Source organism: Stegastes partitus, unplaced genomic scaffold, assembly GCF_000690725.1.
Source record: "Stegastes partitus isolate 25-593 unplaced genomic scaffold, Stegastes_partitus-1.0.2 Scaffold202, whole genome shotgun sequence".
Lineage (NCBI taxonomy): Eukaryota > Metazoa > Chordata > Actinopteri > Pomacentridae > Stegastes > Stegastes partitus.
The window spans coordinates 541359-561701 of record NW_007577933.1 but is presented as its reverse complement, the minus strand read 5'-3'; the positions used below and the strand labels follow the sequence as shown (position 1 = coordinate 561701).

Sequence of the window (20343 nt, the reverse complement as noted above, 5' to 3'; positions counted from 1 at the left end):
ACATTTCCTGTCTCTGGCTTGGAGTTGACTGATCTGTGGTGGAGTCTTAAAAATAACCACTTCCTCTTTTGCTTGTGTTCACGCAGTCAGTTCCGCTAAACGTTTGACACTTGTGTTGCACTAAATCTCCCTATTTAAAAAGCTGTGAGGTGTTCTATGTTCAGTAACTCTCAATATAAATGAGGGTAACTGAAGCAATTTTTCTAAGAACTTTGGAAATAAGTTCAGTTGAGAAACTGACAGTTCTATGTCTCACAACATATTCAACTGCAGTAATGGAGACATACTGTACAGAAAGTTGAAAACGAAAAGTAACACAGATGAATTTATTTATTTAAAGAATAAATCCTGCATCAATATTTAAGACAAAAAAACCTAAAAAAATACTAAGCTTTCCTTTACACTTTAAAATAATTTTGTTCTTTTTGAAACCATCACACAAAAAAGTAGAAACAAGTACAATTTTTGTAATTTAAAAAAAATGTAACTGTACACAGCAGAATATACCATTTATTGCAAACTGAACACCCCTGACACCTCGGAAACTATAGACACAAGTATTGCAATTCACCTACAGATATGAAAAGACAAAAAAGATAAAGAAACTACTCAGATACAGCTCGCTCATTCTCTTCATCTGTGAAACAAACAGCTGTGTTAAGTCTGGATTCCCCCCTCTAGTGCCCCTGTAAGTCTCCAGAGGCAGCCCAGTATCTGGCATGTGTCTTGAAGCTGTTCAGGTCCATTTCAACAGGGATTTCCAGTAAGTGTGGATATTGTTTCCTCCTCCGTTAGATATCAGATGAACACAGTTATCTTTGGGAGACACTACACTTATGCAAAACTGAGCCAAAATGATTCAAACTGCTTTCTTAACAGGAACATAGAAAGTCCTCCATGACAGTGGGTCCCTCTGAGTGGCGATGCACTTTTTACATTGATTCACAGGAAACCTGGTGTTACATTATTGTAAAGCACTCCTGATCTTACATTATGGATTAAAAAAAAAAAAAAAGACATTCAGTTCTTGCTACCGCTGAAAGGTTACAAAAAGCAGCTCATTTAGAAAAGATTTCATTCGACAGCCTTAGACCATTTAAATACTTAAGTTACACTCAAATATCACTGGACAGGCTCAATTTTAAACACGCCACCCACCACATAAGTTAATTTTACAGTTGTTTGAAGTGTTGCTATTAACAAATGCTATTGTAGTGAACCCCTATGAACAAAATGTTGCTAAAATGTTGGATAACTAGTTTGTGCTCAGGATGTTTAAAAGAAAAACCATTACAAATGCCCCCGCAGTAGACGGTCTCAGAATTAAAGTTATTTGGAAGCGCAGACAGTACCGTGCCTAAAAGAACATTCTTATTGGAAAGAGAGTGCCTGGCAATGACATGAACGTTTCAAAGACCGAAACATTCTCGGTAAACAATTAATCCACCCCAAAGACTCGCGGTCGCAGATGAGATCTTCTGCAAAGAAATCAATAAATAAGAAAAAGACAGAAACTACTTTTTCCCAACCCTGGTTCACAAACCCCCACCCAAACTCCCATTGGTAAACCCAGTGCCCCCCTCCCCCAACCACGATCCACCGATTTAACTGGAATAAGTAAGAACAGTTAGGGTACCCAGCCCCTAGTTTCACAACATTAAAATATCACGGTTCAAACTGCAGTCAGTTCATTAGTGACTGACACAGATGTTAAGATCTATTCTGCTTAATGTTCAGTCACATCACATACAGTATACAGAGAAGCATGGCCAGAACACCACCAACACCATCTGAACATCACCCCCACAGCTGCTGCTAATCCATTTACACTAGAGTGTGACAATAAAAACCATAAGACTCATTAATACCACCACGCTAATACCTCCAAAATTACCATTTACAACAAAAAGCACTGAACTAACTAAATCTGTGGAAATATGAAATTCTTAAATTAAAAAAGAAAAAAAAGTCTGTGTAAGGGCTCTGGTGGGAATTTCTGAAAGAACAGAGAATATTGAGAGGTGAGTTGCTCTTCCTTCACATGGAGGCTGTACTTAAACCAAAATAGGGCTCTTTCAGCTGTGCATCAGCCTACAGTCACATGACTACATGGGATTGATGGGAGTTTCAGCAGATACCATGGCCCGAAGTCAAAACAGAAACACTTGAAAGACTAGAGAATTTGAACGTAATCAGATGAGAAAACAAGCTCACCACAAGGTTCACTTAGTTGCTACGGCTGTCACTTTTCACTCAACATTCTTTATATAAGGAAGAACTAAATACACAGTTTTCAAAAATGACAGTCTGTGGGCATGTCAGGCAGTAGCAGTCTGTGTTGTGGTCCAGCAGAGGGAGCAGCTTGACCTACAACTGCCTGACTGACATGAGGAATAGAGCTATTTAATAAATGTGGAGGTTGACAGTTGGGAGAAAACTGCTTACTTGCCACCCAAAGGAAGCAGTGAAGGCACCACAAACAAGTGAACGTTAACTGCACAGCTTCATCTGACTGCCTATTATTAAACAACAAGGTCCTCACCAGTGGGAGAGCAAGATCAATACCACATTCAGTACAGTCTATATTGAAGGTGATATGGACTGCGCTTTAATTACTTCAAACTTCAATTTTTGAAAAAAGTGACAGTCCTATCAGTCCAGGACAGCAACTCAGTGGACCTTTGTGATGAGTTTGTTCCATACTGCCAGTACACAGTCCAACATGAACTGTCAGCATCCAAGTAAACAGTATTGAAAGCACTCAGATAACTCTGAACATGTGGGTGAAGTGTCACTGAACCACAGAAAGCATCATCCATCAAACAACTGCCAAATTTCCATTTTTCTGTATCCTTTGGTGTCCCTCAATCAAGCAGTTTCATTCAGATTGTGCAAATTAAAGTAGCTGGATGGAAAGCTAGTGATGCTTCGTACGACTGACTGTACTAACTGGCAATCAGGTGTGACTCTGAGACACACTTCACCTGAAAGCCCTACCCTGTTGATGTCACTGACACCACACTGTCAGCTGTTTGGTTGAAGAAGAGGCTTTGAGTTCTGTAGGTTACTTCTTCAAAACTGCATGAGAGAACAATTATGGCTTATATTTGTATTTAAAAATCTGACAATGACTTGGAGCATGCCAAACCTGAGAACACAAAGCAGAAATCAAATCATATCATTAACAATGACAGAGACGCTAATGTGAATGCAGCCGTAATTCAAAATAGTTTCACACAGGCCAAGAGCAAAAGCAGCTCCGACTGTGGTTCGAGACAGACAGACCAGCCCTGGCTCCCTCCACCATGTCTACTCTTGACAGATCCATGCTGCATGGGATTAGCTTTATCGACCATGTGGAGGCTCGGCCTTGTTAAAGAGAAACAGTGTTTCATAAATGACTCTGCCTGTGTCTACAAGGTGCAATGATTAAAACAGCACAGCAACGTTAGCTGAATCCTGAAGCCCTTTAAGCTCAACTAACAGTTGTGTAAGGCAGCTTGTTTTCACCATTAAACCAAAGTTATGATACAACCTCATCTGCTGGAAATATATTGCATCAAGGAGCAGCGTACACCTGAGTGCTAAGCAGGGTCAAATGCAATCCTAAACAAGATACACATTTTTTTTTACGTCAGTTTAAAGAAAACAGGAAATAGTTAGAGACCTCCTCAGGAATCACACTGTGAGCACCATGATCAACAAGTCACGCGTTGTACTAATGAACAGGCTCAGACAAGAAAGACTGTGATAATCACAGTTTCTTAGACCACTTTCTGTTCCAACGTACAGCACACAGGCAGGGAGCCACTCTTGGTTGTCACTCTGCTACAGTGATACAACATGTTTGTTCTCTACACACTGACTACTATTGAAGGTGACAGTGTACATTGTCCAACTCTTACTGAAAGAAATATCACCTGATTTTCACTTTTCCACAATAGACGAGCGGTCCTGACAATTTTTAAATTTGAGAGTAATCTTACAGACACATCTACTTTATGCAGCAGTGAAAGCAAGCAGGTTGTGAACCTGAATTATTTCCATCGCTTTTCCTGTGTGTAACAGAGAGCAGCACCATCAGTGCCTTCAAGAAAAAAAAAAAAAAAACGCTTCTAAAAGGGTCACCATGTTCCAGATTTGCACGACTTCATGTTGAGACTCAAGAGACTGACATGTTGAATGCTGGCAGCTGTAACACCTTCGTGTTTAGATGACACAATAACACGTCCCACAGTCTGCTTCATTTGACCCACACCAAATTTGTTGCAGAACATTAAATACTCCTCACACCTACCCAAGTCCAAATTAGAGCAGCTAGTTACCCAAGTTACTCCGTGATAATACAGTGTTAATGCTGCACACATGCTAATATGTTAATGCCGTTGACAACATGAACTAAAACCATCTCATCTGCAATCTGATGACATTCTAGTAAAACTAGGAAAGCAATCGAACCGTTTCATATTTCTTGAACCTGTGGCTGTGCTTTGCTGTCAGCTGTACGCTGTGTTCATCAGCATGGAAATGTATTCCTGCCATTGTGTTGGTTAGACCAATAAATGACCTGCTAGTTTTACACAAGTGGACAAATACTTAGTCTGTAACTGAGCCCTTAAAATCATGTTGAGATTCTCATCAACCATCTGCTTGGTTTTACTGCAAAACTTCTCATATTTTTGTTTAGAAAAATTAAGTATCAGGGTGAGCTTCTGTATTTACTGCAAAACAACTGGGCCAAATAAATCAGTCTAGTGGCATAGGGTAAATGTCATGACAAGTGTCATTAGTTTGAGGAACTGACTGATGGGGCAGTATTCTTTTTAAAGTGCTCATTTAGTGAAACCAGTTTAACACTACCTGTTGTGTTGTAGCCAATCGATAAGATTTTAAGACTGAATAGAGTATTAAGTGATGTCAATGCCTCTCTACCCCTCAAACAATAGTGTGCTTTCACAATGTCTTTATTTGGATCTACAGCCAATTTTCTCCAGGCCCTGCTTGGTTTGCTACCCAACCCCCAAATGTCAAATGGTTATTTGGCTATTGGCTAATTATTAGTTTACCGCACCATTAATAGGAACTTTGTCCCCCCCTACTTGACCACATTTACCGTAATGAGTGAGTTTTGTGTAAGTGTTTTCCATTTGTGGAAGACGATGTCATCTGACAGACTTTTATTCTCTCTTTCAGATCTTTCACTGCTGCACTCTATGGCCACAGACTGTTTCAACAAGGTAACTATCATACATGTTGAGTTTTCACTAAACCTCCTTTTTGCAAAGTTCAGTGTCTCATGTTACCTGTTCCTGTTGTCAGCCTTTTCAACTTTGAGTTTCACCTCCTGTGTGCTCTTGTAGGTTTGTTACTGTGGTGTGGAAATATTTGCAAAAGCAGTAAATACTGGAAGCTCCTATTGAAAGAAAATGTCCAATCTTCTACAAAAACTTCTAAAACAGGCATTTCATTTGCTTTCACATCACTAGCTTTACATTTCAGGTCTCCAGTCCCATTTATGTTGCATTACATTGAAAGGGGCACATGACAACTGAGCATTTTAAGATGTAAGCTGATCAAGTGACCTGCACCAGCAGCCCCAGCTTTATGGCTGTTGAACTGATTTACATTTTGGCTATGATCACAGTGTACCTAAAGGGTCTGAGTAAGACTAATTTATCACTGAAAATGGGAAACAAAATATTTGCAGTGTATATGCACATAATGTGGTTGTCATATTTTTCTGACAACAGTTGAATATGCCTCCCTGTAGGTCAGATTGTCAAATGCAAGTCAACCTGTTCAATAGATTTTCTCAGTTGGCCTGATGTCAAACATTTTAACATACATCTATATACCGTTCTTCCCCCTGGCAGTCAGGTCTTAGTCATTTGTGTAAAGGAAGAGAAGACTCACTATTAGACTAAGAAAGACGTTAAAGTTATTTCTACAGTTTGTTACTGAGCTTTGCTGGAGAGTTAGTTGTGGGTCGTGGCCTGTCAGGGCAGCCAGCTGTGGCCTCTCTGAGGCACGGGAATGCTGTGGTTTTGGACAAGGTGACAGCCTCTCTGCTCAGTGCTGCAGGGAGCTTAGAGGGGCATTAGCCTGGTGGTGTGGAAAAGGAGGGGGTTCAGGTCCTCAGCATGGACGGCCCGATGGAGCGATGGCTCTGAGCGGCTCCGCTCAATTTTTGGCAGCAGTTCTTGCACCTGCTCAATGGCTACCAGGATCTGATGAAGGACAACCAAATGTAAGGAAACTATTAACAACACATATACCGAAAGTTTGCACATTGTAATGACAATTCATATATGGGAATTATAAGTATATAAAAAAAAACAAAAAAACCTTGTCTGACACCAATGACATTATTTTTCAGGAGTCCATTTTTATGGATTATACATTACTGCATTTACATAACCTTTTCAGACAACAAATGAAACATATATATATATATATATTTGTATTTTTATTTTTTTTTTCACACCTTGCGCAAGATTTAATGGCTTTGGACTTTGGTGGCCACCAGTGTAGGTGTATATTAAATAAATAAAAAAAATAAAGACTGTGGTAACAGCAGTGCAAACCACTATGTTCTTTTTTGCTTTAATGCTTCTCCAGTTCATACTGAATGATGATACTGTTTTTGTACTCAGTTGAGCCTGTGCTAATTTTGTGGAATACCTTCGAACAGTAGTAATCTAAACCTTACTGACCTGTGGAAACAGAGGCCTCTCATCACGCTTGAACTTCAGGCAGTCAATAATAAGCCTTTTCATTGACTTAGGTGAGGTACTATACAGCTTACTTAGGTCTGGAGACACGTAACCGCGTCCAACCATGAAGATTATCTGAGAAAAAAAACAAAGACATAGTTATTGAACTCTAACAGTGCTATGTGAGTGGAAGAGTGTCGCTGCCAACTTAAAGCAGGTATATAATTAGTACAACTGGTAACAATGTTTTCCACCTGGTCAAGGTCTTAATTTGATACAGCTAGTGAATGTGGGACAGCCTGGATATACTGTGATCGGTGTCATTCCATCTTTTAGTCAGTTAGTGAAACCAGATGGATTGCTATGACATTTGGTACAGACATTTGCAACCTTGGTGTTGTCATGAGTTTCTACTAAGTGCCACCAGCAGGTAATTCTTTTTTAGTTTAGCTTAGTTTAGTCCTGCTAAATTTGCTTTCACAGCATGTGAAGATGAGATCATAATGATGTGGTCTCTTCCTGACTGCTTTACTTAACACACTTGAAAATCTGCAAAAGCAGGGTGCAACGCTGGCACCTACTTTTGTAATGAGCTGAACACCAGGCAGGAGGTCTAGTAGCAGAATCAGGAAGGCCTCAGCAGAGGTATCTTCTGTCCCACCTGTGTGCCCATATCTCTGTTTTCCATGATTCATGGAATTTCAGATGTGTACAGGCTATGTGTAAAAACCATAGCCTTGTGGTAAACTCAAACACACACTATACATCTATAGAATAGCTACCACACTGCACAATGTATAGTGCTGTCTGCTTCAAACCACCCCATTCATTTTTTACAGGGGCTATGTTATGTGTTATCTGCCTGTCATCATATATCACATCATATAATCTGATTGTTATAACTTACTAAGCTGCTGCCATCATCACTGTTCCACACTGTTCTGTTTGCCTATTAACATGTCCTCTTTATTTATTGTTTAAGTTGTCACACTTATTGTTTGTACTGGCTTTTTGGTATTTTGTTTGCATCTATTTACCCATGTCTTTCTACCCACTGACATTTAGTACGTGGCACAGTTGGTCACAATTAAGTATATAACCCAAATGCAGCAATGCAGCAACTGTAACACTGCAGTGCTAACGGGTTATTAAATGACACCGATATTTGATAGCTACTATTCCTCATGCTTAGAAAATTAAGTCCCTTCATCATGTACTTATTTTCACAAAGATGAATTGAAATAATCAGAAACAGCTTTAGAGTGAGTCAGTTAGGTGTTAACACAAAGAGGAATAGTGTCAAGGAACCTGGTCTCTGTTGTTGATATTGCAGTAAGGCAGGGTCCCTGACATCAGCTCAAACAGCACTACTCCATAGCCATATACATCAGACTGGAACGTGTACGGGTTGGTGTCCTGCATTCGGATCACTTCAGGAGCCTTGGATGGAGAAAAGGACAAAACACAAGAAGCCACTTATTGAACCATCCTGTTTACACTCATTTGGCTGCTTACTAGGATGTTATGTCTCAAATATAACACAAGTATCTATGTCAACATATGGTATCACATAACATTTGCATGTATGGAAATCAGATTTATCAAAGAAGCATCAATGAGTTACCAAATTCTGGTTTTTAGCAAAGTGCATGAAAATCTAATTAAAATTAGATAATCAATATACAGAGACAAAATGCTTTAACTTTCTATCATATTATTCCACGTTATTTAAAAAAAAAAAAAAAACAGAGACAATTCTTGACACACTCATGACTTGATGTCATTATGTACGTTTCATAATCATTGTGGACAGACATTAAGAAATGCAAAAAGCCCAAACCAAAGGTAAATTCCTTTTGGTGGAAAATGTGAATAAGCCAGTGAAGTCCCCTGTCAAAGATCCAAACTACGACAAAAAAAAGTTTCATATGCGACCATTTTTTGAGTGTGTACAATTCAAAATTTCACATGGCTGCATTTGTTTGTTTTGTCAAAGTTGATAGCACCAATGTTACCAGTGTCTGGAGAGCTGCATGTGCACAGCTATAAAATCTAAAGTTATCTATAAAATAGATAACTTTTATAAAACAGAAGGTAAATATTTAGCTCACTGATGGGGGCAGCTAAAATCTTTATCTGAGAGAAGTCAAACAGGCAGACATTGAGTACTATCTTCACAATGTGAACACAATCAGACGATCCTCACAAAAGCTGTCAGTCAATATTTAAGTGGAGTTTACCATTTTGAGGTCTAAAATAATCAAATCTAATATTTTATGTCATTGTAAAATAACCACATTGTTTTAATGAATCTGTCTTGAATAAGAGTCATCATGTACAGTGTAACAAAAGCTTACCATCCAGAGAATGGACCCGCTGGGCTGTTCAACCTGTTGGGAGCCGCTCCACCGAGACTTCACTGTGGCCAAGCCAAAGTCACCAATCTTGACAGTCCAGCCCTCGTGGAGGAAAATATCTGGTAGCAGAGCTCAGAAAATATTACAACAGACACTTGCTGTCGATATTCATGGTTTCAGTTCCAACAAAAACCTTAAACAAGTAAGAAATGATGAAAGGTAACAGGGACAATGAGGAAAGAAAGGGAATGTTTTTTTCACAGAATGGAACAGACCTAAGTGCACTGTCAACTGTTAGTGGCAAAACTTTACCACAATGAACAAGTTCATTTCAAATGCTTAGCCATAAAAATGGTTCAGAGTTCTAAATTTGGAGTTTATATAAAAACAGAGAAAGGTGACCTACCCTTCAAGTCAATGTAATCTGGTTTCAATTCACATGCTATTGAGAGGAGACACAAAATACTCAACATATTACTGTTTGACTGCTCTATACACCTCAGTCTATTAAAAGCCAATGATTCTTGTTTGTGGTTAAACCTTAAACAGCGACAGAGCATGTTTTTCAGACCAGTCATTGTGGTTATTGCTTGAATGTGCAGCTGTCTATGCTCAGAAACCTATGTTGACTTCTGTCACACAGTTTTTAACTAAGCCAAAATCTACCACTGAACAACAAAAGGATACTGTTTGATTTCAGGTCGCGATGAATAATGTTCTTCGCATGAAGATAACTGAAAAAGAGAGACAAAAGTTTTTATTACGGATGTCAACTTTGATGTTGAAACAATGACTACATTTTGCACAAATTTATGAAATCCCTGCATGAAGGAATCAGGCTTTACTTTTGACATTATTGCAAAAGTGCCCCATGCACAGACACTGTCATACCATTTGTAAAGTTAGTTTCACATTAAATGAAATGTAACCAAATGGAAGTAAGTTCATGCATGTTATGTACATGTGATGTATGGTGCTTAACAAATTTACAAGACCACCTGTCTCATAAAATGTTTTAATGTGCACTCAGCTCTCGATGTTTTACCATTCTGAACAGGAATGAGGACTTTCAAACTGAATTCACCTTTTGTACCCATATCTAAGCTGGCTCATTGGGCTTCTCTGAAAAGTCAGAAATTATCAAGCATAACATTCAACCACTAAAACTATTTTTTCTGTTCAGGAATGCAAGTAAATAGCTATAATTTGACATCTTGATCAAGAAATAATAATGTGCTTTAGTATTTTTTCTGTTTTTTGTAAAACAGTAAATTTGAAAACACATGGATAAAAATAATAATTATATTTTAGCATTAAAAATATCATTTAGGTTAACGAGCTTCTACATACTGGTGTATTCACGATTACAGAAACATGAAAAAATGATTTTGGTAATTTCCAATGCTGTTAATTTAGGGCAGCTGTTGTATAAACCTTACATTGGGTAGTGGTCTAATACATTTGTTAAGCACTGTATCTCACTCAATAATTCACAATCTACCAAAGTCCATTCTGTGCGTGTAACAAGTACTGGGAAAAATGCTTCAACAAAATGAGACTTGATGTCTAGTATGTCAAACAGAGCGTATATAATGAGTAAGTGCTAATGGTGAAATGGAATCTTTTCGCAGGTCTTACTCCATGCCCTGTGCTGTCTGTCTGGCCACATCAATGCGACGCATAGTGTCAAACTTGGTTTCTGTGACATGCAGATGGCGATACAGGCTGCTGCCTTCACACCACTGTGTGATGATGGCAAAGTTGGGCTTAGTCATATAGCCCATGAACAGCAGGATGTTGACGTGGCGGGTCTTCCTACAGAGAATAGAAACATGATGTTGTTAGAAATTCCATTATCTCATCTGCAATCACATAGAGGTCAAGTTACATTAGATCAAAGTCAGATCATGAAAATATGAACTGCTGTTAGTCAAAGTAGTGCCAGTGACAGTTATTATAATGCCTCTCTATACAAAGGTATTTTACCAAACATTGGTCAGTGAAAGCCTATTGTTAAAAAACAAAGTCCTAAAGTCATGTAAAACACAAACAGCACTGCTCACCGTAAGACCTGCATTTCATTTTTGAATGCCTGTAACTGCTCAGGCGTTGGCTCTTTGACTTTGAGTATCTTGATTGCCACATCTCCGTGCCATTTGCCCTTAAAGACAGTTCCAAAAGAGCCAGCACCTATTCGCTTCTGGATGTTGACCTCTCGAGAGTGGACTTCCCAGTAGTAAGTTGAGTCTCTGTAGGCACCTCGGTGCTGAAAATACACATTGATTGAACATGCAGAACTGGGAGTTCACCTGAAGTAAATCCCTTTACTTTGTCTTTTTACATAAACACTGTGAATTGATCTTTAAAGGTTGTACACCTACTAATAATTCTGTTTAAAGACTACTTATAGCCGTTGAATAAGGTTAAAGACTACATACTACTTTCTTTTTGTCGTCAGATGAGGAGGGTTTGCGCTCCTTGTGCTCTGAAGGGGACTTGGGTGGTCTCCTTCCTGGAGATCCAAGAGAAGAGGGTGGACTGGTGGAGGGCTTCGGTGACGGCTCAGGGCCTGTGGAGATGAGAGACAGCACAACAAGAGAGAGGTCAAACGCAGAATAACAAAACTTGTAAGAATAGAAAATGGTGACAACTTCTGAAATGGAAGAAGAAGAAAGAAATTCAAACTGTACCCATTGTGTTGTGTAATTTTAGTGCTTCCTAAAGGGAGGAAAGATACAACACTGTTAATTTGATAACCTCATACACACATTAGTAACTGTAGAACTCCAAGACTGCATACAGTAAGATATAACTGGATCCTCTCATTGCATAGGCAACCAATCAAAACATGGACCAAGCAGTCAACACTGACCTCAATGATGCTGGCATTAGCAGGGCCCACGGTGCTGACCATGTGAACATTGGGAGTGGAGGTGGAGCGGTGCCTCTGTAGAGACTGACCATCTCCACCTGACATGGGGAAGTGAAAGGTCGAGGTCGGGGACAGGAGGCCCATTCTAAGTGATGAAGTAAAATAGTCACCATCTGTATTTCAATATCAGTTTCACAGGTTGAGGTTAAACTGTCCTTTGAATTTGAATGCAATTTGTTTAGTTTTACAGCTTACCCAGCAGGCTCTGGGGTTAAGGCTAAGTTGCTCTGAGACGGGGAATTTTCTGTCAATAGTATCCGTGGAAATTCATCTGTGCAGGGATTGGTCTCACCCCTAGACAAAACACAGTAGGAACAGGATGACACATGATCAAAGAGACTTAAAGTTGATAAGGTTCTGATTATGTTAAATTTTTACTTTTGTCACCCAGGCTTCCTGCATCAAAAAAAGAAACCCAGCCAATAACCAAAACAGACACTGTTTTCTCTTCACTCTACCATGTGTAGCCCCAACAATGCTGCTGCTGCTGCGGAGTTTTTTCCCTTCAGCACAAAATGCACAGTTGTCTTCCTTTTAATCTGTATGCCTGGTCCAAACATTGCTGGTTTTGAGAATGAATGGGAACTTTTCACCTCGGAGGCAGTACGACAAACTTCAGACAAGAGTGAAATGTGGCTACAGAGTAGACTTTTTAGGAGTTTAGCACTTCTATAGCAACACAAATCAGGGGTCTAGACTGCGATCAAAATGGTCACATATGCAACCTTTGTTTGAGAATGTGCGAGTATAAATTTCAAGTGGTCACATTCGTGCGAGTGCATGATGATCATTAAGCTGTTTTGCTGTCGCTCTAACCAGCGAAGGCAGCTACTGCGTTAACCACAGTGGTGGAAAGTAGAACTTTAATGTCTTCTGTGGCTCTGTCAGTCTGTCCTTGTCTCTTGTTATTTTAGCTGCTGTGCATTTTAATAACAAAGTAAAATAAGAAAAGAGCAGGTAGAGAGGGAGAGGTCCAGCTTAGACACACATGATGATCAGAGTGCAGGTGCAGGTGGGGAGACTGACCAAATGAAGGAAAAAGTTTCAATACATTAAATTACAATGGCTAACACAGTAGTAGGGCTGCAAAATTAAATGAATAGTAATCACAAAAATGATTTTAGCTTCCCACCATTACATGAACACGATTGACTGTGGTATGAACATTAAAAAATGCACTTTCCTCTTACAAAAGAGGAGCCCACCTGCGTGCCCCATTTTGTCCGCTCACAGAAAACAGCGCCTGTACATAAAATCATTATTTTATCTTGAACAATTTTGACATTATAACACCATATTTCACCCTTTTAAAGTTATGTTTGCTCACACACCTGTCTGAGCACATGGCAGCCGCCAGGTAGCATCCACTGCAGTGGACATCGCTAAATGTGGAGTCTTTCGATAGGAAGATGTTTAGCAAGTGAGTTTTTTTTGCCTGTTCAAAGGTGGGAGGTGAGACGAATTGAGAGATTCGGCTACACTGCAGCTACCAGTGACAACATTAGTCTGGAGCCCCGACAAGTGATGCAGAATTTTAAGCTTTAAACAGTGCTGTTCAAACATTTTAGATACTTCAGATGATTAGATTCATCACACAACAGCATCAAGGAGCTATCAGAACAAATGAATTCATCATTTTGAGTCATAAAGCTCTCTTTTCAGCAACATGAACAAGGACTTTTGCAACAGATGATATGGCCCCCCCCAAGAGCTGTGATCTCAGCATAATGGAGTCAGTCTGGGATTACATGAATAGAAAAGAAACACTCAGTCTAATTCCACTGAAAAACTGTGGCAAGTTCTCGAAGATGCTAGAACACCTATCTGCCAAGCACCTTGAACACATATGCAAAAGTGTGCTAACAAAAATCTCTGCTGTCTTGAAGGCAAAGGGTGCTCACACTTAATATTCATTTGATTAGGTTTGCTCTACCTTCAGCCCTGGGTGATGGATTTCATTTTTAAATATAAACTGCGAATGGAGTTAGTTTTGAAAGTAACCACACTTTACTCTAGTACCTAAAACGTTTGCATAGAACAGCATCTGAAATTTTTTTTAATGTTTAGTAGACCCAAACTGGAAAATAACCCTTGCCTCTGTTGGCATCAAATGACCAGAAAGGCGCTTGGTACGCCCGATAAAGTGAAAAGTTTTTCTTCCATCTCACCTTTTGCTCACTGTATCCATATCCACACATACAGTAGGCACCTTGCTGCTGCAGTGCTGGTGAAATTTGTAGCCACATGTCTGACATCTGAAGCCGTTAAAAAGAAACTTGTGGCAAAAATCACAGTAAGCCAGCTTGAAGAAAGTTTTCCGTACCTGCACAGACAAAAAGGCCATGATATTCACTTCTGCAGCAAAAATGTTTAGAGACATTCTTGCAAAAACTATCACAGATTCAAATATAAGGCAAATATTTCTCAGTTTCTTGATAGTCCAGCATTCTGTGAATATTACATGTTTCAATGAAAGCCATAACCATGTTATACAAAGGTGTGTGTTTTTGCCTGCTACTTACAAAGTTGTGCATTGTGAGGGGAATATCATCCAGGACCTCGACTAAAAGCTCCTCACCAACCAGAGGAGTGATGTCTGTATCCCAGTCTGTCAGTCTCTTCCGACTTAGCAAACACATGGAAAAGTTAAGAGTTAAATTAACATCAATTTTAATACACATACATTTCCAGACTTGGAGGTGGAAATTTATACATTTATAAAGTTGTTCTCAACTCAAGAGCCATCCATCCATCCATTATCTATACACTGCTTAATCTTCACTAGGGTCGTGGGGGGCTGGAGTCTATCCCAGCTGACTTAAGGCGAAGGCAGGGGACACCCTGGACAGGTCGCCAGTCTATCACAGGGCTACACTTAGAGACAGACAACCAAGCACACTCACATTCACACCTACGGACAATTTAGAATCACCAATTAACCTCAACATGTTTTTGGACTGTGTGGAAGGCGGCTGGAGAACCCAGAGAGAACCCACACTGCACAGGGAGAAAATGCAAACTCTGCGCAGAAAGATCTTCACTGGTATGCGAACCGGCGACCTTCTTGCTGCGAGGCAACGATGCTAACCACTGTTGCACCTTGCAGCCCCCAACTCAAGAGCATACATGATAATATAAGCAAAAGGCCTGTTTCAGCCAATACTGGATGATAAACTCATCTCTCTCGTAAGTTACATCATACACATTTAATTTGTATTTATGACATGATGAAATACTGCTTAACATATAATTGCACTAAGTCAGTTAGACAGATTGTTCATATGACCTAAAACACTTCATTTGTACATAAAAACTGGAACAGAGTGTAGAGAAAATGCGTATGTCGTTGTGTCTGCACAACTAAATTAAAGATATCAAAGGTGAATTAGGTGTGCTTGTAAATTACACTGCTCAAAAAAATTAAGGGAAAACTTAATCATCACAGTGTAACAACAACTCATCTAAACTTCTGGGATATCGAGCTATCCAGTGACTGTGAATCCCCGCCTCAGTGGGTGAATAATTTTGGTTTCCACTATCCATTCTCATGTAATTTTGTTCTCAATAAATTATACAGTTTTCCTTTTAAGTGTTCCTTTAAATTTTTTGAGCAGTGTATATTTAATGTTTACAGTTGGTGTTACAATTTCATTTTTTGCCTTTGTTTTCTCTTTAACGAACAAGGTGTTCATCATAGGGAAGGGGTTGCAGTGTTTGGTAAACACACAAAGTGCAGGTCTTTAACACTAAAAGCTGGAGTTTACATACTACACCTTCTATGTGTTTAGGTTTAGGTCACAAGATCCTTTTGCATTATGTTACAGAAAGAAAACACATCATATCACCATTGACTTTGTGATAGTATTTAACTAAGACTTAGCCTTTTTCTCACTTTCCGATACTGTGGATTGCCTATACAATTAAAAAAAAGTTACTCGTGCCTTTATGGGCACAAAAAGATGATGTAGATAAAACATAATATTTAAAAGAATGCACAATACAATACAAAAAACACATAATTTGATGTGTGCAGGCAATATGAAACTTGTGACAACTGTCTGCTGTTGCCTCTCAGTCTTTTATGTAGGCGAAAAAGAATGCAATCCATTATCCCTATATGATGTGGGAGGACATTCAGCAGACAATAATGCAATCTTACCCTTCTAAAAGGCGAAATACAGCACAGCAGTCTTGGCTTAGGCCTCTCACTTTGAGCGCTTTATCTAGACTCTCGTGCACTGTCTGTCCTTGGCGGACATTGACCTGCGAACAGACCCATATTTGAACAAATGTGACTTTGCAATGACATTCATTTGATAGGTACACACAGGTAACATGGAGGCAACCTGACAGTGCTGGTCAGCAAAAATGACAGCCACACATCAGGTTAATATTCACAATACAGATCATCGATGTTGTGACAGAGAACTTTCAGTAAACGAGAACTTCAATCTCGCGTATACATCCCCCCACCCCCAACCTCACCCCTCAAATAACAATGTTACATTCCTTCTCTGACCACAACAAACCTCTTATAGATGACAGTGTAGGATGTCAGTCAGCCTCAGCTGCTGGTTCCATGGTGATATTACCACACAAGACGTTTCATAATTATGTGTGCTTTTCCAACACAGTAATACAAAACAGATTTGGTTCATGCAGTAGTGTCTGTTCATTTTAAATAAAAGCCAACGAGGAAAAAGTAAGAGCTTAGCCAAGGTTTGGTTTGGCAGGACTTTGTTCAGCCAGTACAGTTCTCATGACAAAATTATTATTAGGAAAAAGAATGCTCTTGCATTGCTGTGTCTTTGTTGGATAATAAGACTACATGAAATGATGCTAGTATCTACATATCTATTTAGCAATAACAGGAGGGTACTTCAAAAAGTTCTCAACCTCACAAGAAACAAACTACAAAAGAAAGAATGTTCTTGTGATATTTTTCAACATAGGCTCATTAAACTTTAATGTATTTCATTCATCGGTACTCAAGCTTTGTTATCTTTTTAAGGAAGAAGCTTTTTTCTTTTGACTGCTTCAAACGTTTTTGTGGACAGTAACATAGGTTTTACAGTACACAGTTATGCCCCAAAATGAGAGTTACGTCCCTTGTTTCTGGGTGAGGCCCAGAACCGTTTAAAGTACCCTCGTACATAACACTTCTGCAATGCAGGCACATGACATGAAATCAACGTTGCAAAAAAAGTCAAGTTTTCCTCAAGGGTACAAAAAGTGGACATGTATGTAGGTCTTACAGAGTGTATAGTTGTTCTGCGAGGTAAAGATTGGGCATTAGATATATGGCAATTTCAACAGAGAGATCCACACTGCCATGCACAATAATCACTATCACTGAGGTCACAGTTTAGCACAATGACACCATGACAGGACAATTTAACAGGTAATTTTGTTACTATGAAAACATGACATCGAGGTCTGATAGGACTCTGAAGTCAAATAAAGTGAAGATGGTCACAGGCACCATCTGTGAAACTTCATCCCAACTGTCCACTAGCTGACTCCCTAACATGTTGTGAAAGATGTCAAATTTTGTGTGAGTAATTACACTTACAATGAAAGGTGCAAGAAAATGTTTTCACAGACATGGTAAATGTCAACTGTCACCTTTTAAACAATTCACTGTGGTCACATTTTGAGTTTGCTTAATGTAAAAACTTGTTTCTGTAACAAGACAGTATATTGTTGGTGAAGAGAAGTATAAAGTCAAACATCTTACCACTGTCCTCTGTTTATTGGGGAGGTAGACTCGGATAGTGCCCCCACCTCTGGGTACATCCTCCGGACTGGTCTCCCCTGAGGAGCAGTAGGAGGAGGAGGTGGAGGACATGATGAAAAGGAGGAGGAGCTGAGGGACACAGCACTGAGACACCACAACCTCAGGAGAGCTTCATGCACAGCAGGGACAGAGGAGTTAGCCCTTTACTTAGAACCTGCAACACAAGACACAGATGCACCTTGTTTAAATACAGAGATCTAATGCTACCATGGGCTGAGGGTGTCGATGCCCATCGTAAGAAATTAACTGTAAAAATCCAACCCAATGCACAAAGTCTCTTTCAAGCAATCTTGACAATGTACATGATTTTAAGAACACAGGTTTGAATGACAAACTGCTAAACAACACAAACAAAAGCAATGCAAAGTACTTCAACTGCCATCAAGATTTACAGTGCCACTGTACAGTATATCCATCATGCAAATTTCACATAAGCACAAGTTATGCTGAAAAAGTAAAGCACTGAGATTATTGACCGATTTTAAATCTTGACTTTATAGCGTTAGTGAAATGACTGTGTCTGCTTGGTGTATACATCAAGCTAGCGTCGTGCCAAAAACTCATTTTCTGCCATTACCACCCAGTTTATATCTGTCTAAAGCTACTTTTATCTAGATCAGTCACAATGTGCAAATAATTCAATCTTTTAGTCTGTGGTGACAGCAAAAGGGCATTTGTGAAACTTTAACCTTTCTTGTAACCGAATAACTTTTAACCAAGGAAGTGTTGGCAGTTTATAGCATAATCAGGCACGACATTTAAAATTATACGACAGCTGCAACGATGAATCGGTTAGTTGTCAACTATTAAATTAATCGCTCGTCATTTCAATGCTTGATTCAGAAACACTGACCGATATTTTATAGACATAAAACTAACATTCAAATACAGTGATTCGTCGAGGAAAACAATCAACAGATTAGTTGAAAATAAAAATTATTGTCACTTGATTGTAGGCAAACACATTATTGTTTCTGATGTTCAGGCTGTATGTATTTGATATGTCTAACATTATTGCTTAGACTAATTAATTTGATTTGCAGATGGGTTTTATGTGTAAAACGGAGACATAATCTCTTTCCGATTATCCTGTGGGCTATAATACAAAATCTAACCCTCATGAATGAAATCAAATTATTTTGATGAATTAATAACATTTCAATATAATGTATGGACTGTAGTCACTATTTGGCAAGTGGAGAGTTGCATTTTATGAGTTGACATGGTCCTTTAAAGTTAATAAACCATTAAAATTAGCTGGAATGGTTAATATACAGCGCACAGGGCAGGTCAAATGCTGCAGAAACGTAGGGATAATTGCTCCACGGATGGTAATCAATTTCTGGCAAATTATCACTTTTTAGCACAGCACCCGCTGCACCAAATACACCGTAACAAATCGTCAAGTGTTGTTAGTCATTCTGCTATGGGTAAATTCTCGGTTGCTTTCGAGAAAAAAAAAAAAACCCTGAGTTTTAAATAGTGACTAGCGATAAACCGCAGAACGACACATACCGGTTATGAACGTTAGCTTACATCTGTTTAACTTAGTAGCAACAATACTAATAGTGTTTACACAGAAGAGCACAATACGCATTAACTTACCCTAAATCATATAATCCAACATTTGCCACGCCGAGTATCGAATTTATTCTGAAATGAATTTATTCTGACAGTCAAAGTTCCAAAGCAGCAAACTTGCTAACTACTCCCATGATGCTAATGCTAGCTGCCGTTAGCATAGGATTTGCCTGCTATGCAATATGACATTTCCAGTTTGGGGAGGCCATGTTCCTCGGGGCGCCAGTGAACCGACTATGGCTAACCAGCAAAGTACTTTTTAGAGTAGTTAGTGGCGTGTAAGTAAGACGTGATACAATGGCGACATAATGCCAACGACGCAAAGTTAATAAAGCTTTCGGAAATTCCTGGCAGGTCGACTTGCTAGCTTGCTAGCTAAGTGCTGTCTGGAGCGTGAGAGGAGATTATGTGGCTCCCTCAGTGACTAGCTCACTTTACTGTGAACAGCTTTAATGCTAGTGTTAGCCTGCTAACGTTAGGGGGGGTGAGGGGGGTTACCAGCGCGTCAGCTTGTTGCTACTTCTGTTCTCTTCCCATAAAACAGTGGCTGTTTAACTGACATGCTTCCCACAGCACGATTCTGGTATCGCTGTACATTTGACAAAGTAACATCAAAACCGGATTCCGCAATTAAGCAGTTTGGATAAAAGTGAAACTCTCACCTGTAGCAGCCATCTTGAATTCTCTCAATCTGAAGTCGGATCTGTCAAGAAGTTCGGGGAAAGCGGAAAACCATGATGCTTCGTCTTCATTGGTTCATTTCTGGAGCTGCGCTCTTTCATTGGACAACAGCAGCTGTACATGTTAGAGGTGGGAGCTGTGAGTACACTGTCATGTAAATGAACTACACTGCACGTTTTGCGACAAGAATGTACCAAAGCTATTCCCAATTAAACAAAATAATAAATAGTGTTTGGCATGTTGTGAAGGTGCTGGCTGTTTATGCGAAGCTTGGAGAATGCA

At 39.4% G+C, this 20343-nt stretch overlaps 1 protein-coding gene across 1 annotated transcript; it reads right to left on the bottom strand.

The window, feature by feature from the left end:
• Positions 1 to 492: 492 nt before the first annotated feature.
• araf (A-Raf proto-oncogene, serine/threonine kinase) lies at positions 493 to 20098 on the bottom strand. Its single transcript, XM_008280616.1, has 16 exons — positions 20043 to 20098; positions 17740 to 17953; positions 16162 to 16265; positions 14525 to 14627; positions 14171 to 14325; positions 12198 to 12296; positions 11943 to 12087; positions 11761 to 11788; positions 11509 to 11639; positions 11134 to 11336; positions 10709 to 10885; positions 9758 to 9804; positions 9071 to 9189; positions 8022 to 8153; positions 6714 to 6848; positions 493 to 6227 (listed from the first exon to the last, which is right to left on the bottom strand). The coding sequence occupies exons 2-16, from the start codon at positions 17848 to 17850 to the stop codon at positions 6087 to 6089; spliced, it is 1830 nt and encodes a 609-aa protein (XP_008278838.1). The 5' UTR covers positions 17851 to 17953; positions 20043 to 20098; the 3' UTR covers positions 493 to 6086.
• Between the last annotated feature and the right edge of the window lie 245 nt (positions 20099 to 20343).